The following is a 23,456-nucleotide window of genomic DNA, read 5'->3' as shown; positions in this document are numbered from 1 at the left end:
TGCCTTTGAAGTAAAACCACATATATTTTAAAAGGGTACTTTTTTCCAGCAGTTTAAGAAAAAACATAAGTTGGAAGCTTCTAAATGAGGGCAGTCCATTTTGTGAATTCTTTTTTTAAATCTTTCATTTATTTTTAAAAATAATTCTTTATTATTGAAAGTATATGTCACCTTTTCCCCCATTAACCCCCTCTGCCTGCACCCCTATTTTATGAATTCTTGTTTATAACATATTATTTATTTATTTTTAAAATATTTTTATTTTGATCTCAGAAAGGAAAGGAGAGGAAGAGAGAGATAGAAACACCAATGATGAAAGGATCATTGACTGGCTGCCTCCTGCATGCCCCCTACTCAGGCATTAAGCCCACAACTCAGGCATGTGCCCTTGACTGGAATGGAAACTGGGACCCTTCAGTCCATAGGCTGATGCACTCTCCACTGAGCCAAACCAGCTAAGGCATATTATTTTTAATAATGAATCATAATAATATGTAGAAAACAGGAAACAGAAATGAATTCTTCCAAAAGTTAAAAAAATCATGATAGTAAATTTAGGAGAAATTATATTTAAAATAAGTTCCTTACTTCCATCAATATTTGTATATCATTTCAAATTATAAGAAATGCTAAAGATATTATATTTTAGAAGTATTACAAATACTGCCGTTAAAATTTATAATTTTCATTCAAATGTTACAAATGGTGATAACAGAGTTCATACTTGGTTTAATAGTCCCATTTTCACATGTAGAAACAAGAACAAACATTTAAGCAATAAACTAATGTAAATTATATTACCCATATTCCAGAGGGAAAAAAACTTCTCCCAAATAGATAATTATTGCCAGTTCAAAAATTTTACAAAAATAAACTATGTGCTTCCATAGGTATAGGTACAAGAGAGAAACACTCAGAAACTGAGAACTGGGTAAGTGAAGACCTCTTTAAGAGTTGTTAGTCAGTTGTTTTTTTCAATTAGCCTCAAATCCTGGGGGGGAAACATATACTATCCATTAAAATGGCTGAGATATACAGAAGTAGACAGATTACATATTTCATCTACTTGCAATAATAATGAAAAAAAAGGTTAGTAACATAACTCTTCTCACCAACTGCCCATATCAGAGAGGCATATGTCATTTCTAGCTCTAGTAAAATTTTCCTTTTAGTCACCTTAGTGGGAATTGTAATATCACAGGAAAAAAACTAGAACAGTAGTAAGTACAACAGGATGTAGTGTAGTAACATGTATTAAGCACATCTGGAGAATTGCTAGATACCAAACAGTGCCAGAGACAGGAAAACAAAAAGGATAAAATGAATGAACTGAAGAAAAAGTCAATGAAATTAAAACCTCTTTTGAAATTCAAGTTAATTGTGAAAAAGATTGCAAGGAGTATAATAAAGCCTTGATGTAAAGGACTAATTTGAGCAAGAAAGTGTGTCTGTGAAAGCTGAAAGTCCATTATATAATAATATATGTTTTCGGAATGTATATGTTAAAAAATTGACAAATTAGTTTACCTGTTTTTACTTATGTAGACATGTTTGTGTAATTAAAATTAGGTATAAAATAAAAAGTTTAATTTCACAAAAAGTTTTCTACATGTATTACTGTAATTTTAAATTTATACCGAATAGATCTAGTAGACATGCGCATTTACCAGTTGCCTTGAATTATCAAATGCATATGGTTGGTGTGTGCATTATTGCACTGGAAACATCAGCCTGCAGGAGTTAAAGCTGCAGCAGAAAAGTCAGGCCTGGTGACAATAGAACCAATTACTGCATGCAATGCAGCATGATCATGTGCTTATTCTCTGAACATTTACAGGGGTGACTCTTGGATTTAAATATGTAGACTACAGTTGTAGATATGTAATATCTACACTAATAAAAGAGAAACATGCAAATTGACCATCTCTCTGTTACACCCACCAGCCAATCAGGAGCGAGTATGCAAATGAATCCAACAGAGCTGGCTGTTAATTTGCAATATACAGGAGAGGAGCAAAGACTGAAGACAGTGTAGAAGGAAGCCTCGCACTGCAGAAGGGAGCAAAGCAGCAGAGAAGGGAGCGAGGCAGAAGAGAAGGGAGGGAGCAAGGCAGCAGAGAAAAGGGCAAAGCCTTCTGTGGGCTTCGCTCAGGCCACAGGAAGCCCTATTGCAGGAATAGGCCTGAGGAAGCCCTATTCTTGCAGGACTCTTCCTGCAATGGGCCTCTAGTTTACTTATATAAGCTAAATTACTCAGAGTTTTTTCCAACAAATGGCCTATATGTAATTTGTTAAAAATGACAGTGAATTAATAACAAAACAAAACAAATAATTTGTTAATTTAATTTTAAACAAATCTTGGTTAAAAGCATTTAAAAATTAATAGGTATTAATTTTCACTTATGACATATAGACTGAAAATTCTGCCCATTAATCAAGGTCACAGCACTCTCTTCAGCAGTACATATACTAAAATAGACATCCACAGAATCGAGGATTTACTATATTTCATAAGTGTAAAAGGACAAATAACACTTCACTACATATATATGTATACGCAGATATATATGTATATACATGCAAATAAACTGAGGTAGCATGCAGTAAATGAGTTAACAGTAAGGAGTGGGTTAGTAACAATATTAAGTAAGCATTCATTTCACACTTTACAATTTATATATTCACCATCTTATTTAATCCTCAATCTACTAAGAGAGATAATATAATATTAATACTATTTTTTAAAAGGAAAATTAGGTATGTGTCTTCCCAATGAAATGACACTGAGAACTTAAAGAGAAGTTTCTAATTATAAATTCACTACATTTTCTCAGTAAAAAAGCCAAGAAAAAAAAAAGGCAAAATATATAGGTATTTTAAAAGCTAATGCTTAAATTATAGAATTGATACAGAAAGGAGCTAATTTGTTAATAATTAAGGTTAAAAAATAAACAGAAGTTATGACTCACCCATTGAGTCTACCTTATCTCTGTTTGATTTGCTTGGTGGAAATTTCTCAGCATTCAGTGCCTGAAATTTGTGTCTTGACCATTGTGTGAGATGGTCAATCATGGAGAATACAGTCTGTGTACTAAGTTGACACAGATCAGATGCACTGTATTGGGTATTTATAGTATGTTGATCATCATGCTTTAGAACTGCCATAATTTCTGTATAAACCTGAGAAGAAATAATTTTATAAATAATATGTCTACATAATAATCATTTATAATAAAGAGGCAATATGCAAATTAACACTCATCCCCTCACAAGATGACTAGCTACCTCCAGGCTGGCAAGAGGAATAGTGGGGGATGACCAAACGACTGAACGAGCAGACTACATGGGGCAACTAGGCCAGCAAGGGGGTAAGTGAGGATGACCAAATGACTGAAAACAGGCTGCATGGGGAGACAAGGCCAGTGGGGGCGAGGGGGGGGGCATGAAGGGCAACCAGGTCAGCAGAGGAGGACAGTTGGAGACAACCAGACTAGTGCAGGGTTGGGGGAGGAGGGCAGTAAGTGGTGACCAGGCCAGTGGGGGAGGGGACAGTTAAGGGAGACCAGGCTGGTGGGGGAGAGGGGGCAGTAAGAGGCAACCAGGCCCATGGGGGAGGGAGGACCAGGCTGGTGGGAGGATGCAGTTGGGGGCGACTAGGCTGGCATGGGGGACAGTGAGGGGTGACTAGGCCAGTGGGAAGGCAGTTGGGGGCAACCAGACCAGCAGGGGGAGGCAGTTAGGGGTGACCAGCCTGGCAGATCAGGGCAGTTGGGGGTGACCAGGCAGGCAAGGGGGTGCAGTAAGGGATGACCAGGCCAGCAGGGAAGGGGACAGTTAGGAGTGACCAGGATGGCAGAAAGAGGGTAGCTGGAGGCAACCTGGCTGGCAGAGGGGGGGGCAGTTAGGGTCGACCGGGATGTAGGGGAGGCAGTTCAGGCCAGCATGCAGAGGCAGTGATGGATGATTAGATTGGCAAGGGGGGGGGGGGGGCAGTTAGGGACAACCAGTTAAGCAGACAGGTGAGCAATTAGGAGCCAGTGGTCCAAGATTGTGAGAGGGATGTCCAACTGCCAGTTTAGGCTCAATCCCCAGGATACAACGCAAGCATCCCACCCCCAGTGCCTGAGTATGCAAATTAACCCACCATCTTTGTTGGGTTAATTATGCATACTCACTCCTGATTGGCTGGTGGGCATCATGAAGGTACAGTCAATTAGCATGTCATTCTTTTATTAGGTAGATGGCAATATTTAAATAAATCATGGTACAACTATAAAATGAAAATATATTATACAGCACTAATAAAAGGTAGCACACCGTTTCAATTAATTAATTAAAGAAAGCAAGTTGGAGAACAATAAGTACAATATGATACTACCATAAAAAAAAAAAAAAAAACAGAATCAATTGCATTAAAAAGAAAGCCTGAAAAAAATATACATCAAATTAATTAGCAGTAATGACCTCTGAGGATTTCGGATTAGGATAGTAATATAAGAGAACACTTTGATTTATTTGTATAATTTTAATTTTTACATCAAGAACATAGTAATATGTTACTTCTGCTATTAAAAAGTAAGATTTTAAAGTGCTATATGTATGTACATACACACACACACACACACACATTTGAATTTACAAAATTTGAATTTATAAAATATTATAAAAATCAATAATAAAATATAACCCTTCCCCTACCCTAATTCACAGTACCATTTTCCCAGCAAAACCACTATTAATAGTTTCTTATGTATCCTTCTCAAAAGTTCTGTGAATATTTGGGTATATTTTTTTTTATAAATAAAAGGTTAAAAAGGATATTGTATGCCTTTAGACATGTACATTCATAGTATTGATTTACATTTCCTACTATTAAGTACCTAATATATTGGACAAATGTTTGGACAAAGAGACCCAAGTAAAATAATCTCTCTCACCTCCTGCTGATCTTCTTGATTACAACCCAACAGCACATACACTAAAATATGTGGAAGAAGATAGATGGTAACCTTGAAATCATGCTTCATCATAATGCTACAGCAGGTGAAAATTTTACTGGCAAGATCATGCCGAACCTGTAAACTCAATGGTTGAGGGAAAGTGAGTAATTTTAATGTCAAAGAAAAACATTTGAGATTATTATTGCAGAGTAGGCACTCTCTTATAGAAAGAGAGGAATATGCACTCAACCGAGGTAACTTTCTGATCTCTGCCTCTCTCTTTAGTTTAAACATCCTCAAGTGCCTGAACTACTGAGATCTCCTTAGGCAATACAGATACCTGGGCTGTCAACTACCTCAGTATAAGGGGTCCTCATCCCTTATAGTTCATAATGTACCATGTTTGGTTACAGAGTAACTTCTCCTTGATTACAGTGTATTTTACTTAGCTAACATTAAGTTTAGAGCATTGATTTCCTGAGCACATAGATGAGTAAAATAACCAAAAAGAATGCTTTGGGCCAACACATTAAATATATGGTTAACATTTTAATAAGTAATAAACAGTTATTAACTATAGGAGAAAAAAATTTTAATAGAAAATTAAATTACTTGGGGTTAGAGTAAAATTTTATCAATATGACCTAACCTTTGATTTACTTATCGTGCTGTTCTCTTATAAAATTTTATAGCTTTCCTTCTTCAAATATAAATGCTTCACTTAAAAAAAAACCTAAAAAATTCCATTGTTAGAAATTATGCTCTACATTTCACATATATTTTCAGTATGTTTATAAAAAATGACAGAAATTTTCTTTATATTACCAATATACATTATTATAATATTTAAACACTAAGAAAAATATGAATTTTTAAAAAGTTGTGGATTTTAAATATTTTCTTGGAAAACAGAATAACTTTTTATCTGTGGGCATGTAAAAATTTCATATCAGAACTATACCTCTATTTTTCCATAAAATTTCAACTTTTTAAAATGTTTATTTTTATTTTGGGGCAAGTTCAAATTGTATATCTTTTAAAATTAACAAATAAAAGGAAACATATCTTTTATTACATAAAGAATCATTTTATTATGTAATATACTGTGATAAAGCATTAACTTCCTTTTAAACAGTATTTTACAACTTAAAATGAACAAACATAAAGTAATAATGTTTACAAACACATTAAGACCATAGTAATTTGATAAAACAGTGATCTCCTTACTCAGAAACTGGTAGCAATAGAGAAATTGTTACTCTTATTAGTAAATATTTTCTACAAAAATTTCTATCACTGTCAATACAAATATTTCAATGCCTCCTGTGTGTGCGATGTATTCAGACATATGTTCTCATTTCCTTTAGAATTTCTGCTCAGGGAACAAATTCTTAACAGAATTTTCTTACCTTTGTTATAAGATAACCTGCCCAAGATGCTGACCATTCTGCAAAGTTATTACCTAATTTACTTAAGTAAATTGGCTTCTTTACTCCAGACCAATCTGTTGACTTCTGAGAACTCTTGTATCTGTAATTTTGAAAATTTGTGTATTGAAAAAAATGTAATTATATAACCATCTGTTAAGATCTTTAATAATGTTGGCCCAGAAAGAAACTCACTACAGACTGATTCATTTGCCTCTCAGCATAACCATTATTGCTTCTCTCATTTTCGGTTCTTATAAGTGTATTTCTAGTAGCACATGATCTCACTTATCTAGGGAAAATAATGAACAACATAAACTGATGAACAAAAACAGACCCAGAGACAGGGAAGCATCGATCAGATTGTCAAACCTCAGAGGGAAGGTAGGGGAGGGTGGGGGTAAGAGGGAGAGATCAACCAAAGGAGTTGTATGCATGCATATAAGCATAACCAGTAGTCATGGACAACGGGGGGTGGGAGTGGGGGCATCCTTGGGGAGGGATTTGGGATGGGAATGGGGGGATGAGGACAAATATGATACCTTAGTCAATAAAGGAATTTAAATAAAAACAAAAAAACAAAGAGTTCTTTAATATAAAAAGTTAAAGAAACTATCAACTCTTCCACTGACTATCCCACTAGTGCTTTGTCTTTACTGAAATCTAATTAAAGATACTACTTTTCCTATATCTTTCTTTTGAAATTTACTTATTGATTTTGAGAAAGGAAGAGAGACAGGGATAAAAAGAGAGAGATAAACATTAATTTGTTGTTCCACTTATTTATGCATTCATTGGTTGATTCTTGTAGGTGCCCTGACCAGAATCGAACCTGCAATATTGGCTTTAACCAACTGAGCTACTTGGCCAGGGCTTTTCTACATTCTTTTTAATGGTGGAGTGGGAGGTCATTCTTTTTAAAAAAATATATTTTATTGATTTTTTACAGAGAGGAAGGGAGAGAGATAGAGAGTTAGAAACATCGATGAGTCATCGATCAGCTGCCTCCTGCACGTCCCCCACTGGGGATGTGCCCGAAACCAAGGTACATGCCCTTGACCAGAATTGAACCTGGGACCCTGGAGTCTGCAGGCCAAAGCTCCATCCACTGAGCCAAACCAGTTTTCACAGGGAGGTCATTCTTAATACACGTCAAATACTTCAACAGATTCCAGTTGGCCTCCTCTTCCTCAGTACTCTTCAGATCCTTTAAATGCCCTTATCTTCTGTAAGAAAGATCATTTCCTTTGAGCTTCAAGTCACTCAGGAATACTATTCTCTTCTCTATTCCTCATTAATGGCATCTACCAAATCCATTGATTATTAAGCTCATTAATAACTTTAGTACAATGCTCAGTGTTTTCTTTCTTCTCCAAGTCTTATCATCCTGAGTGGCTTCAATGTCTGGATGGATATCTAATCAAACTTGAAACTTCTCAATGACTTTCTCCTCTACTTTATCAAGACACCCTAGCCATTACAAAGAAACTTCATCACCACCAAAATGAAATACTTAAACACTTTACTCTATGGCTATAGTTTCCCAAATTTCCAGTTCTTTTATCCAGTTACTCTAATACAGATTTTCCCTCTCACTGAGATCTTTTATGCCTTGACCCAACTAAACTCTCCTTATCGATATATAATACCTTCTTTTCATTACCTCTTTCCCCAAGCAGCTTGATTTTCATGGTCCTTTACTTCAAGCACTCCCTTGATAACATCCTCTACCATTCCACTGCCATACTGTCTCTACCAGCTGTACTCATTTGCCAATCTCCAAACCCTGAGTCAATCTAAATGTTTGCCTTCACTATAATGATATCCAGGCCACTGGACCAATAGCAGAAAAACACTCAATTGCTTGAGGGCAGTACTACTGTATATTCTTAATTTTTAACATTGGTGCATCTTTCTGCAGCCCAGAAATCCTTCTGAGTTTTGCATATTAGCTCTCTCTTGTTTTCTCCAGTGGCTATGTCAAATCCTCTCTCCCAATTATATCTATACCAGCTCCACAGCCACTTGCACAAACAGTGTCATTTTCTATACCTCATATTTCACGGAGAAAATAAACCATTGCTTCCCACAATCACATCTGTAAACTTAGCGGAGTTATAGCCATCATTTAATCTTCCCCTATTAAGAGGAAAATATTTTATTTCTTCTAGGTCTAATCACCCATTAGCAATATGGCTATTATCCTCAGACTATATCAATGATCAATTCTCCTCTCTAACTTCAATATGACCCTATTTGCTCCTCAGCATTAACATTTAAACATGTTCAAATAGCTCTTACCTTACTACATGAGTGTAGCTTTTGAGGGGAGCTTGTCAATCTCCAATTAAGGTTAGGAAATGAGAAATATAATAAATGCCCTATACTCAAGGTCCCCAGCAAACATTACATATTTCACCATATTTTAAGAATCTATAAAAAAACCAGAAAATTCAATAATCTCTTAATTAACCATCACTATTTTGAATAATCTTAAATATAATTCTCCAGATGATTTTACCAAGCTTTATAATAAGCTTAGCAAGAAAACTACTAGTAGTAGTATTCAAGCCAGATTCTACTTAGCCACAGCCAAATTTTTTTCTGAAAATTATTTTGATGGCAACTTTAAACTGTAGTTGACCTATAAGTTCTAAAATTAAATCTACCAAAGACAGTCTTAATTTTAGTGATTGCATATTAATACCCCAACTGAAAAAAATATATATTAAAGGAGAATATAGAAATTTAGGGCACCAAAAACAAAAATATCGTTTTAGGAAATTCTTTATTATTCCCAGGCCCTATGAAGCAAATATCAAGTTATAAAAGTGACCTATTTCTCATCTGGCATCTTAATGTTTTATTTTGTTTTTAAATATGTTTTTATTAATTTCAGAGAGGGAGAGATAGAAACATTGATCAGTTGCCTCCTGCATGTCCCCTATTGGGGGATCAAGCCAGCATCGGGGCATGTGCCCTGAGAGAGAATGGAACCTGAGACCTCCTAGTGCAAGGGACAATGTTCAACCAACTGAGCTACATCAGCTGGGCATCTTGGTGTTTTATACAAAAACTTTCAAAAAATTTCCATTAAAACTGCCCCTCTAGCCGAAACCGGTTTGGCTCAGCGGTAGAGCGTCGGTCTGCGGACTGAAAGGTCCCAGGTTCAATTCCGGTCAGGGGCATGTACCTTGGTTGCGGGCACATCCCCGGTGGAGGGTGTGCAAGAGGCAGCTGGTCGATGTTTCTCTCTCATCGACGTTTCTAGCTCTCTTATCTCTCTCCCTTCCTCTCTGTAAAATATCAATAAAATATTAAAAAAAACAAAAACAAAAAACCTGCCCCTCTAATGACCTTTTATTTTTATGAGTACAATTTCAATGAGCAGATCCCAGCCAGATATATCTCCTAACTTTCCACCACTGAGAGACCTCTTAAAGGTTCCTTCAAGATCTCAGACATAAAAGTAGAAGGATCATAATAATTCTCATTGCTTTGCTAATATCAATCTTATAAATGACCACTAAAATGCTGCTTCTTTTTTTTAATATATATATATTTTATTGATTTTGTACAGAGGAGAGAGTTAGAAACATCGATGGGAGAGAGTCATCGATCAGCTGCCTCTTGCACACCCCCTACTGGGGATATGCCAGCAACCAAGGTACATGCCCTTGACCGGAATCGAACCCGGGACCCTTCAGTCCCCAATCCAATGCTCTATCCATTGAGCCAAACCAGTTTAGGCTGAAATGCTGCTTCTTATCAAAGAACTAGAGGCCTAATGCACGTATTCTTTCACCAGTGGGTTCCCTCAACCTGGCCTGCTCCCTCTTGTAGTCCAGGAGCCCTCGGGGAACATCTGACTCCCAGCTTAGACCTACTTCCCAGACGGAGCGGGCCTAAGCCAGGAGTTGGACATCCTTAGTGCTGCAATGGAGGCGGGAGAGGCTCCTGAGAACACCGCTACGCTCTCCAGGCTTGAGCCAGGCTTCTGGCTGAGCGTTGCTCCCCCTATGGGAATGCACTAAATGCCATGAGGCAGCACTTGCATTGAGAATCTGCCCCCTGATGGTCAGTGCACGTAATAGCAATCATTCATTCTGCCATTTGGTCGATTTGCATATTAGCCTTTTAGTATATAGGACTAGAGGCCCAATGCATGAAATTCGTGCAAGGGCCTTGGCCCTGGCCCCCACCGGCCATGGCTGGGAGCCTCTGCAGCCTCTGTCACGGCTCCTGCCCACTGTCACCACAGCCGGAGGCCCTTACTGCCACTACCTTGGCCCCTACCCGCTGTAGCTTTGTACAGAAGGAAGGACATCTGGTCTAATTAGGATATTACCCTTTTATTATTATAGACTAGAGGCCTGGTGCATGAAATTCATGCCCTGGGGGTGTGTGTGTCCCTCAGCCCAGCCTGCACCCTCCCCAATCTGGGACCCCTTGAAGGATGTCCAACTGCCTATTTAGGCCCGATCCCACATGGCAGACGATGAGGCCTAAATAGGCAATTGCATATCCCTCTCACAATCCAGAACTGCTGGCTTCCAACCATGCACTTGCCTGCCTGATTGCCCCTAACTGCTTCTACCTTCCAGCCTGATCACCCCCGAACCACTCCCCTGCCGACCTGATCGACGCCTAACTGCTCCACTGCCAGCTGAATTGCCCCTAACGGCCCTCCCCTGCAGGCCTGGTCACCCCTAACTGCCCTCCCCTGCAGTCCTGGTCAACACCAACTGCCCTCCCCTGCCAGCCTGGTTGCCCCCAACTGCCCTCTCCTGCTGGCTATCTGAGTACACATGGGGATAGCCAACTTGTGTGTTGTAGTGATGGTCATATTACTCTTTTATTAGATAGGATTTTACTACAAGACATTGTTGTAAGACTCAAAGTAATAATTTATCCAAGGTCACATATTCAACTAGCATGTGGCCTAGACTACCTAAAATTATAATTTCTAAATAATTAATAATTTAGCTATTTAAATCAGTCCTAACAAAGTTACTAAAATTGAGAAGAAAATACTTTTTATAAAAATAGAGGGAGAGGTATTCATATGCCAGCAGCAGCGGATCCTCTTCTCAGATCTACCATGTCTCAACTGGGGAATCTGAACCTCAATAATGAGGTTGTGAAGATAAGAAAAGAAGGGAAGAGAATCTGGTTTTGGCTACCCCCAAAACTTGTCAGGCGTGTTGGCAAACTGAAGTCAAGGAAGAGTGCTAACGATGCACTTTTAAAAAAACCAAATTTAAGATCGACAATTGCTTGAAGAAAATCATGCCATGAAGGAATTGAAACCCAGTATAGTAACTAAATCTGCTCTTGGGGATGATATCAATTTTGAAAAAAAAAAAAAAAAATTGCAAAAGCCTGATTCTAATGTGACTGAAGAAGCAATTGCCAGACTATCAATGTACCCTCTTCTGAAGGAAAAACAGATGTGCTAAAAGCTTGTGTCAAAACCTTTAAAGACCCAAGACAAAATGATACTGAAGTTAAGTCATCAAAACATGCTTCAGACGAAATTCATTCCAAGTGATGATGCCATTAGTACACAGCATGAAGGAACTATTACCAGTGAGTAAAATGACAAAGAAGCTAAAATATTGGCAATGAAACCGATAAATAGTTCAGAAGCCATGATGGAACATGGAACCAAAACAATATACATTCCAAATTCTCCACTAAAGAATTCTGTAGTTCCCTCTGAATCCCAGAAGACACCTGCTGACCCCAAAATGAAAATGTTTTATCAAACCACACGAAAAAAGTCCGATAGCTCACTTGGTGGTAATAGTGATGATGAATTACATGAATAAGAGAAGTATCCTGATGACAGCATAGAAGAAAGGCTTTACAGTCTTCCTGTTGGAAGGCATTTCCAGCAGCATGTCATAATTGCAAGAGTTTCATCAAAAGGTTGATGGAGCTGAAAACGGTTTGGCTCAGTGGATAGAGTGTCGGCCTGCAGACTGAAAGGTCCCAGGTTCGATTCTGGTCAAGGGTATGTACATTGGTTGCAGGCACATCCCCAGTAGGGGAAGTGCAGGAGGCAGCTGGTCGATGTTTATCTCTCATCGACGTTTCTAGCTCTCTATCCCTCTCCCTTCCTCTCTGTGGAAAATCAATAAAATATATTAAAAAAAATAAATAAGTAAAAAAAAAAAAAAAGGTTGATGGAACTTGGGGACAATAAGGGCTGAGTCACATATGTTATCACCTGTTGGGAATGGCTGAAAGGCATTTCCCCAAACATGAAAAGGATGGTTGTTTGCTACCAGACAGCTCAAGGCATCTTGATCTACATATTATTGCCTCCTACTGGCCAAACACCTGAACAGCCTTAAGCTATTCCCCAATCTACCCTTAGAAGTGTATATCTCCACCTTGCCTTAGGACAATTTATGCTAATAAAAAGCAACAGGTCCTGAGACAAAGAGCACTTAGTTTCTTTAGCTAGGCTCCTCTGACTCCCAATACCTTTCAAAATTATCTTTCATCTCTGAACTCTTACTCAAGTTACACACAGCCTTTCTCCAGATTGCTGAACCCTTCTTAATGCCAGAACAAGAACCCCGGCATCTTTCATGTCTGAGGACAGTGATAGTGGTGATTTATTCCTTCACTGGAAAAGTCAGACAGACATGAAACAAAGAAAGCAGTTGTCATGCTTTAGCTTTGAAACAAATCCCCATCAAGTATTTCCTAAAGAAGATATACTTGAAACTCATCAGGGTATAAAAATGACAAAAACGAACCAAGTACACAAGCAAGGAAGTTTGAATCACAGCTTTTCCAAAGGCTCTAAAGACTTTAAAAGAAATTACAGAGAACAGGCTCAGAGAAAAGCAAAATGAATGTCAGCTCAAGGACCAGTTTTAAAAGTGCACAAAGAGGACCTGAAAATACAAAACAGACATAGCTGCCTCAGCATCATCACGGGAAGCAAAACAATAAAAAAAAATCGCTGTGTTTTAAGGGGGGAAAATAACATCTGATGAATGATTAGTACCTTTTTTTTTAACTTTTCCATCTAAAAATTCTTTTTCTTCTTTTTGATTTTTACCAGCCCAGTGTTTAAACTCATATTTGAAGAAGTCTCTTTAGAGGGGCCTAGAATAAGTTTGTGTTGTCTTTATTTCTCTTTTTTAAGTGTGCTCATGTTATGTTTATACAAACCTTCCACTAATCAACTGCATACATTGGTTTTTATTTCAGAGGAAGAGAGAGGGGGAGAGAAATAGAAACATCAATGATGAGAATCATTGATCAGATGCCTCCAGGCACACCCCACACGGGGGTTGAGCACTTAATCTGGGCATGTGCCCTGACTGGGAATCAGAACTTTGACCTCCTGTTTCATAGGTCAACATAGCCACTGAGCCATGCTGACCAGGCTCATAAATTGGTTTTTAAAAATATGCTCAGACTGTTCCTTTTTGTTTGTTTATTTGTTATTCCTCACCCAAAGATATTTTTCCACTGATTTATTATTTTATTTATTTTAAAAAAAAATTTAAGTATTACATAGGTTCCCTTTTCCCCCCATTAATCCCTCCCAGTTTCTGTCCCCACCCCCAAGCCCTGACCACCCCATAGTCTGTGTCACAGTTTATGCATCTATACATACAAGTTCATTGGTTGATCACTTCCCACCCACCCTCCCCTGTCTTCCCTCTGAGGTTCAACAGTCTGTCCATTGAATTTTTAGAGAGTGGAAGGTAGGGGAAGAGACAAAGAGAGAGAAACATCAATGTGAGAGAAACACATCAACTGATTGCCTCTTGCATGCACCCTGACCAGGATCAAGCCTGCAACTGAAATATGTCCCCTTGACTAGAATCGAACCTGGGACCCTTCAGTCTGCAGGCCGGCGCTCTATCCACTGAGCCAAACTGGCTAGAGCCAAACTGTTCCCTTCATAAGGGAATTTTAAGACTATAACTCTCAGATTTCCTCATTTGTGCTTATCATGAAATGTATCTAACTAGAAAAGTGTTTCTTTGCTTTGAAAATAAATGTTGAGGTACATTTCAAATAATAATAGAAAAATGTAAGGAAATTTTAGCTATTTAAAATAGATCACCTCTCCTAAAAGTTATTCTTGTTAGCAAAACTAAGATTAAGATAGTAATGCTTATTATGGGAATACATATAATAAATTATACAAATAAGTATAATTTTTATTATAGCTTTAAAAAAGTAGAGGTAGAAAATATTTTCATGAGGAGAAACTGCCTAGGATTGAAAATATGTTATCTCTAATTGAGATTACCTTTAAACTCTTAAATTTCTGTATTAATTACACCTTGCAAAAGATTCAGCTCATATTTAAAGTAGATTCTTCCAAAGTACTATGTTAGCTGAATTTTTTAAAAGTTAATTTTTTTAACTTCAATAAATATGCCTAAATATTTATAGTTACAGAATTTAACTAATGGACAAACTGTACTTTCATTTTAACAAAATTATAAACAAACATAAATCACAGTGGAAAACACCTATTAAAAAAAGTTTGAATGCTAAAACAATATATCAAAAATAAAATTAACTTTATGCAGTTAAAAACAATGTTATGAAAATAGTTTTAATGAGTCCACAAACCTAGTATTTAGATGAGGTTCCAATATTTCCCGAACATGCTCAGGAAATTTCCTCCACAATTGGTGACCTGGGCTGTCGGTCGGCATCTCTCTACAGTCATAAATCGAAAGTAACTCCTACAAATGCATATTTTACATTTTTAAATCCCCAGTAAAGCAGGTAAACCTTTACATTAATCAATATTCCACATATGATAATTAAAATTTATACAGAAAGATACACAGAATTATAAAATGGGGTTATGAACCTGTTGAGGACATTTATTTCAATGCTTAGAACCATTTAGGTGACTTACTCAATGTAACAAAGCTGTCATAGTACTTGAAAATGCAGATTGTGTTTTATATATAATATGTATTAAAATATAAGATTGAGAGATATTTGGAAGAAAAAATCGAAATTTCCTATATTTGCAAAAGTATAATTCTTAGAATTTAACCATTTTTTAAAAATTTTGCTTGTTATATATTTATTTATTTTTAATTTTATCACAATTTTTGAATTATAATGAAAGCAACTAATAATCCATAATAATTCAGAAATTCAAGATATCTCATATTCTAGATATAAAATACTGAGCTTAAGATTTGGAAAATAAGATGCAAGTGTTAAAGACCAATTTACCATTCAAGCCCAGGAATTAAATTTTACCTTCCTGAAAATAAAATCATTGATTTTATACATGAAGAAAAAATCTTTGTCTCTAATATCAATCCTAAAAACAAGACAAATACATTAGTGTTTTGTATATTCCATCATATATTAATTACTCTTTCTTTCCAACTCCATTAAAAATGACCATATGCATAGCTTTTTCCTAATACTTAAAAATATAAGCATCATATAGCAAAATGTACTTAATAATTATATTTAGTATTTTTAAATTAAAGGAAATATGTGAAAAGTCCAAATATAGACACATCCAAAACTCACTTTCATTTAACTTTAAAGTGTTATAAAAATTTTATTTGAAGCCAACTTTCTCATGTTTGGCAAAGTTGACATACTTACTAATTCCCTGACTTTCTGGTTTCAGGACCATTTACATTGAAAAATGCTAGTATACTTACAATTGCAGACCTTGCCTCATATTTCATTAAGAAAACAGAAGTAATCAGCAGAGACCTCTACAACTTCTATCTTCATATCTACCCAACTTGGTAATATCAGTATCAGTGCCCACATGCTCTTTTTCTCTTGTTACTATAGAAGGATTGTTTTTGTTGTTAATTAAGGTTACTTATCTCTTTCACTTCTATACTACATTCCATATCTCTTTACCTACTTAAAATAGCTTACATTATCTCCTACATCACTTTACTCCCCTCTGCTAAATTGTTACCAAGCTACAAATAAACATACTGTTATTTCCCCCACCTTTACTCATTTTTCCTCTCCAGCCATTCTCATTCTTCTAAACTCAAGAGTTTCTATAATTTCTATAATTTCCCTCTTCCCATATGTTCTTAAAAATACTCTATACTTTCACTGAAGCTGCTCAATAAAGGTCATCAATGACCTTTATGTTACAATAGCCAAGTCAATTGTCAATTCTGTAATTAGCATTTAATAAAGTGAATCACTCCATACTTCTTGAAACACTTCCTTGTCTTTCAAAGTACTACATTATTCTACTTTATTGGCAATTCCTTCTCAGTTTCAATTGTTCCCTCCTCTTCCCATTGATTTCTCATTCTCTAGATCTCAATTACTAGAATCTGTCTGTCTATATTCCCTCTCTTGATCATCTCATCCAGAATCATAGTTTTAAATACCATATCTATATGAAGCTCCAAATACTTATCTGTAATGGAGACCTCTCACCATGAATGGTAGACCTGCATATCTAACAAAACAATATATATATATATATATACCATGAAAAAAGAAGCCACATCAAGTATTTATTACATGTATGGTAGACAAAGGGTTAATTTACATTATATCCAAATAGGTCTTACATATCAATAAAAAATAGACCAATTACCAAGAGAAAAATAGGAAAAGAAATAAAGGAAATTCATTAAAAAGCAATAAATATATAAAGGATGTTATACCTCTCTCCTAATTAAATGAAAATTAAAATAAAACTATCATTTTTCAACTGTCACACTGGTAAAAATTTTAAATTTTGATAAAAAAACAACAACAACAAAAAACATTTGTCAAGGGAATAGGAACCAGTAAAACTTTATTTTAATAAAGCTCTGTACTTGCTTTGAGGCATTTTAACTTCTGGGTATTTATATTATTAACATATTTACTCAAAGTGTTCAAAAATATAAGTATGTTCTCTCAATCATTTTTTGTAAAAGCAAAACATTAAACATAATCTAAATGTGCTAAGTAAATTTCTTAAATAAATGTATATTCATAATGAATACTAAGTCACTGAAAAAAAAAATGAATTGTACTGATATGGAAATTATCCAAGACAGACTGTTAAACACAAAGGAAAATAAAGTTACAGAATATAATAGGTAATATGATCTCCTTCTTTGGTGGAGAAAATATACATATTTACATATAGGGAGAATTTTTCAAAATACTTATAATAATCTGTTGAGTGTGTATACTTCTATACTCAGAACTTTTTATTATGAACTTGTGTTATTTTATTTTTTTATTTTTTTTAAAATATATTTTATTGATTTTTGTACAGAGAGGAAAGGAGAGAGAGAGAGAGTTAGAAATATCGATGAGAGAGAGTCATAGATCAGCTGCCTCTTGCACACCCCCTACTGGGGATATGCCCGCAACCAAGGTACATGCCCTTGACCGGAATTGAACTCGGGGCCCTTCAGTCCCCAAGCTGACGCTCTATCCATTGAGCCAAACCGGTCCCGGCTGAACTTGTGTTATTTTAATAAAAAAAAATAATAGTTAAAAAATAAGAGTTTCCAAAGTACAGAATTAAAAATTTCTTACTAAAAGCCAGTAACATAAAGTCAGTAATGACTACATGCACTCTTACTTGAATGGCATAGGCAGCAGAATCTTGAGCTCGACTATTATCTGCATATGCAAGGTAAGCTCTTGTCAGTTCCATCAATAATCCATAGGCAAAACTTGAATCTTCTACTCCAGTCTCAATAAAAACAAGAAAATAATCAAGGATAATTTGCATAAATTTTTCTAAACTGTATTATATCTTACATGTTGAATTTATCTTAAAAAAGGAAAGAATAGTAAGGTTAAACTCTAAATTTGGTAGTAAGGCTAAAATATATATAATCTGTAGTGAAGTTAAATCTAAGGCTTTTAAGGCTATTTATGTGATAGACTAGTGGCCCTGCATGTGTGCAAGTAGCTCACTGCTGCTTGCTTCAGCTGTCGGCCCTGCTCACCGCCACTGTAGCTCTCCATGGCTCATAGCTCACTTCCTGCCCTCTTATAGCTCTCAGAGGCTTGTAGCTCGCTCCCCAGCCCTTCTGGTGATCGGTAGTTATGTGTCATGGCATAACAACCATTTGTATATTACCTCTTTATTATATAGGACTCTTTATTATATAGGATTAGAATCATTCAACTTTTATATAACTCCAACTATTTGTGGGTTTTGTCTTTTTAACACTTAGAAAGTTGTAAATATGTCATTTCCTGGAGAAGCTCCAAAAAAACAATGTGTACCAATATGTTAAAAGTTCAGTTTAATTTTATTTTATAAGATTTTGCAGTCATTTGACAACAGAAACCTTTTTATATACACACTCTTAGAACACTCTGGGGAATTAGTTTCCCATGGAAACACTCTGCAATAGTGTATAAATAGTAATATTTAGGTAATTAACACTTTATTGTTACTGGTTATATTGATGACAGTCACAATATTACTTGTGTCTGTACTTAGATTAATTTAAGAAATTTTAAGGTCTGAAAGCAATGTACAGTTTTAAAATTACAGTGGTGCCTCGCATAACGAACGCCTCGCACAGCGAGCTTTGGACAGGTTTTTCATGAAACCATCGGCCAAAAAGCAGAAAATGGATGAAGATGTGCAAGATTCGGTAGACTCTACTTAGTCTGTCTTAAAATTAAAAAAATGTGTGTTTTTTTAAAAAAAAAATTATGTTTTTAGATGTATCTAAATAAAAATATGTCATCTTAGCATATTTTTTTTTATGTCATCTTAGCATATTTTATGCTACAGAACGAATTATTTTTTTTAACATGTATTGTTATGGGAAAACGCGTTTCACATAACGAACTTTTCGCATAACAAGCTTGCTCCTGGAACGAATTAAGTTCGTTGTGTGAGGCACCACTGTACTTAAATTAATGTAAGCACAGACACAAATTATCTCATGACCAGTCAGCTAGGTGTTAAGTTTTAAATATTTGTTAAAAATAAATTAGGAAGCTTATTTAAAAGAACACAGCACACTAAACTGGGATCAAACTTTATTTTTAATAAAGTCAGAAGTTACCTAAATTGCCTAGTCTAAATCAAGTTCGCTAAGAATAAACCGAATAGTTTTTTGTAAGTGGAACATAGAAACCCCAATAGGGCAGAGAACTCTTCTTATCATCCCAAATTACCATTACTTACCACAAATGTAAAATCTTTTCCTTGAGTTTCTGTTGTTGAAAAATCTAGTCGACCTGGATCTATTGCCCCCAACTCCCCTAAACATTCCCCACAGAGCAACCGAGCTTGAGAGTTTGCATCTTGGCAACCTTTCAAAAGCACTGTCACCAGCTGTGAGATAACAGGTTCCACTGTCTCACTATCTGTTGCATATTTTATTAGTTTGTCCTAAAATAAAAAGAGAAAGTTTATACATAGTTTTTATAAACAAGTATATTTTCCTAACTAGAAAACTTTAAAAGATTAAGGGATATCTGACATAAATATTACAAAATTAAATTCTCATATCTGTAGTCTTTTTAGCTAGTTTTTGATGAGTTCACATAATATAGTTTCACAATATGTCCCATATTAGAATAATTGCTTGAAATTTTCAATCATTAATCCATTAAACAGTTACTATTATTACATCAGCATAACAGTTATTATCCTACCTAATAAAAGAGTAATATGCAAATTTACCATCACTCAGCTACACCCAAAAGCCACGCCCACCAGCCAATTAGAGTGAATATGAAAATAACCCAACCAAGATGGCCACAGCCACAGAGAGAAGGAGGGAGGCTTGGGTTTCCCAGGCAACGGAAGAAGCCAAGCTTTCTACCTGCCATGGCAGGCCCAGGCCTCCACTTAAGACTACAAAGTTTCCATTATAGAAGGTAAACAAATCCAAAGAGAAATGGCAGCAGCCAAAGAGCTGGAAAGAACGGGAGTCTAGAGTTGTCCCAGGCAATGGAAGAAGCAAAGCTTTCCACACACCCTGGCCGGCCCAGGCCTCTGCTTAAGGCTACAAAGTTTCAATTATAGAAGATACACAAACCCCAAAAGAAATGGCTGCCGGCCACAAAGCTAGCAGGAGGCTTGACTCTGCTCCAAGCTACAAAATTTCAATTGTATCAATAAAAGGTAAATAAATTCCAATACCAAGCCTCTGCTTGGGTCACCTGGGGGCATGGCTGGCCTGCAAACCACCACAGGCACCTCGCTCAGGCTGCCCCATGCCCCAAGGGAACCCAACCCTGATCCAGACACCCTTCAGGAAAACCAGCTGGCCACCACCCGTGCACCAGGCCTCTATCCTATCTAATAGAAGAGTAATATGCAGATTGACCATAACTCCAACACACAATATGGCTGCCCCCATGTGGTCAAAGATCCTGCCCCCATGTGGACACAAGATGGCCAGCAGGGGAGGGCAGTTTGGAGGCAACAGGCCTGCAAGGGAGGGCAGTTGAGAGGGACCAGGGCAGTTGGAGGCAATCAACCCTGCAGGGGAAGGCAGTTAGGGGTGGCAAGGCCAACAGAGGAGATAAGTTGGGGACAAACAGGCTGGCAGGGGAGCAGTTGGACATCAATCAGAGTGGCATGGGAGTGATTAGGGGGTGATCAGGCTGGCAGGCAGAAGTAGTTAGGGGCAATGAGGAAGGAAGGCAGGTGAGCAGTTGGGAGCCAGCAGTCCTGGATTGAGATCTCATGGACTATGATCTCCAGTGGGATCAGGCCTAAACAGGCAGTCAGACATCCCTCAAAGATTTCAGATTGGAGAGGGTGCAGGCTGGGCTGAGGGACACCAACCCCCCCCCCCCCCCGTGCACAAATTTCGTGCACCGGGCCTCTAGTATCAGCATAAAAAAATAACTAAGTTCTTATCCTGAATTCACAATCTAATGGGAAACAGACATGTAAACAAATAATTAAAATATCATATAATCTGTACAATAATAAATATATTTACAAGGTGAAGAAGATGAAAAAGAACTCAGAATAGTCAACAAATAAATCAAGAAAGAACAGCTATTAGTTAAAATGAGAAGATTGGAAAGTTTATAAAAAACTATTAGAGTGGGGAAAAAAGATAGGGGAAAGGGTTATGTGAAAATGATTTTTTAAAGAGATAGGAAGAAAGATTAAAAATATGTTGGTTCAAATATCCTTTTTCATCTATTTCTATAGGATGCTGTTAACAAGAAATTATTCTAAAACCAATAAAGGTTAAATATTATACTTGTGTGACCACTTGAATACTACATTTATATAATTTTCTTTCTAGCAAAAGCCAAGCACATATGAGCATCTCAAATTCTGTTAAAACTGTGATTCAAATTAGAGTATTATATTTCAAAAGAAAAGACATTTTATCTCATCTGGAATCTTTAATATGCAATCACTTAAACAACATCACAAGTTAATTCAGAAATAAATACATAAAAAGAGGAACCATAATCAATAAATAAGAAAATATAAAAATTAGACATTTATTCACTTATTAAAATTAGAAAACAGAAAAATAACACTTTAGACAAAGATAAATGCAGTTTATACTAAAAATAAATTATGAAACACTAAATAAAAGATGATTGAAATGATATATAATGAAATATTACTCTGCCATAAGAAAAGATGAAGTATTGCCATTTGTGACAATATGGATGGATCCTAAGAATATCATGCTAAGCAAAATAAATCAGAAAAAAGTCAAGAACCGTATAATTTCACGCATATGTGAGATATAAAACTGAAAATAACAGATGAACAAATAAGATAAACAAACTGACTCAGAAAACAATATAGTGGCTACCAAAGAAAAGGGGAGTGGGGATTAGCAGGGGAAAATGGGGGTCAAATATATGGTGACTGAAGGAGATTTAACTCTGAGTGATAAATACAATGCAATATACAGACAATGTATTATAGAATTGTACACTGAAATCAAGTAACTTCAGTAACCATAGTCGCACCAAAAAGTTTAATTAAAAATTTATATATCCTATCTATCAAAAGAGTAATATTATAATTGACCATCACTCCAAGACACAAGATGGCGTGTGGTCAAATATGGCTGACCCCATGTGGACACAAGATGGCCACCAGAAAATGGCCAGAAGGAAAGGGCAGTTGTGGGGAGGTAGGGATGACCAGGCCAGCAGAGGAGGGCAGTTGGGGGTGACCAGGCTAGCAAAGGAGGGAAGTTGGAGGTGACCAGGCTGGCAAAGAAGGGCAGTTGGGAGAGACCAGGCCAATAAGAAAGGGCAGATGGGGACGACCCAGGCCTGCAGGGGAGAGCAGCTGGGGGAAACCAGGCCTGCAGGGGAGGGAAGTTGGGGGTACCAGGTCTAAAGGAGAGGACAATTGGTGGAGACCAGGCCAAAAGGGAGGGCAGTTGTGGGGGACCCAGGCCTGCAGGGGAGGGCAGTTGTGGGGGAGCAGGCCTGCAGGGGAAGTTGGGGGGGACCAGATCTGTAGCAAAAGGCAGTTGTGGGTGATCAGGCGAGTAGGGAAGGCAGTTAGGGGTGACCAGGCCAGCAGAAGAGGGCAGTTGAGGGAGACGAGGCCAGTAGAGGAGCGTAGTTGAAGGGGGGTGGGGGAGGGGAAACAGGCCTATAGTGGAGGGCAGTTAGGGGGGACCAGGCCAGCAGAGGGCAGTAGTGGGAGACCAGGCCAGCAGGGAAGGGTAGTGAAGGGAGGGGGGCCAACAGGTCTGCAAGGGAGGGCAGTTGTGGGTGATAAAGCCACAAGGAAGGGCAGTTAGGGGTGACCAGGCCAGCAGAGGGCAGTTTTGAGAGACCAGGCCAGCAGGGGAAGGTGGGGGGAGGGGGGGGGAACAACAGGTCTGCAAGGGAGAGCAGTTGTGGGCAACCAGGCTACAAGGGAGGGCAGTTAGGGATGACCAGGCCAGCAAGTGAGGACAGTTGGGGAGGGGGGGGGGACCAGGCTTGCAGGGGAGGGCAGTAAGGGGTTACCAGGCCAGGAGGGCAGTTCGGGGAGACCAGGACAGCAGAGGAGGGAACTTGTTGAGGGGGGGGGGGGAACCAGGCCTGCAGGGGAGGACAGCTAGGGGTGACCAGACTGGCCAAGGAGGGCAGTTAGGGGCAAATGGGCCACCCG

At 37.4% G+C, this 23,456-nt stretch overlaps 1 protein-coding gene and 1 pseudogene across 2 annotated transcripts in view; one reads left to right on the top strand and one right to left on the bottom strand.

Moving 5' to 3' along the window:
- Positions 1 to 23,456, bottom strand: part of ATR (ATR checkpoint kinase) — a 181,471-nt gene that overhangs the window by 55,070 nt on the left and 102,945 nt on the right. The window contains exons 22-27 of the mRNA XM_084872405.1: positions 19,533 to 19,739; positions 17,958 to 18,071; positions 14,984 to 15,099; positions 6,350 to 6,470; positions 4,938 to 5,075; positions 2,970 to 3,180 (exon numbers count right to left, since the gene is read on the bottom strand). Of these exons, the coding sequence (XP_084728531.1) occupies positions 2,970 to 3,180; positions 4,938 to 5,075; positions 6,350 to 6,470; positions 14,984 to 15,099; positions 17,958 to 18,071; positions 19,533 to 19,739 (907 nt within the window). The remainder of the gene's footprint in view (positions 1 to 2,969; positions 3,181 to 4,937; positions 5,076 to 6,349; positions 6,471 to 14,983; positions 15,100 to 17,957; positions 18,072 to 19,532; positions 19,740 to 23,456) is intronic.
- Positions 10,049 to 14,028, top strand: LOC311616711 (serum response factor-binding protein 1-like; annotated as a pseudogene). The gene has a single exon. The product of its transcript is annotated as a serum response factor-binding protein 1-like (transcript).

Source organism: Pipistrellus hanaki, assembly GCF_964339955.1.
Source record: "Pipistrellus hanaki genome assembly, chromosome: 2".
NCBI lineage: Eukaryota > Metazoa > Chordata > Mammalia > Chiroptera > Vespertilionidae > Pipistrellus > Pipistrellus hanaki.
Note: the sequence above shows the minus strand (reverse complement) of the source record. Positions and strands in the feature narration are given on the sequence as shown.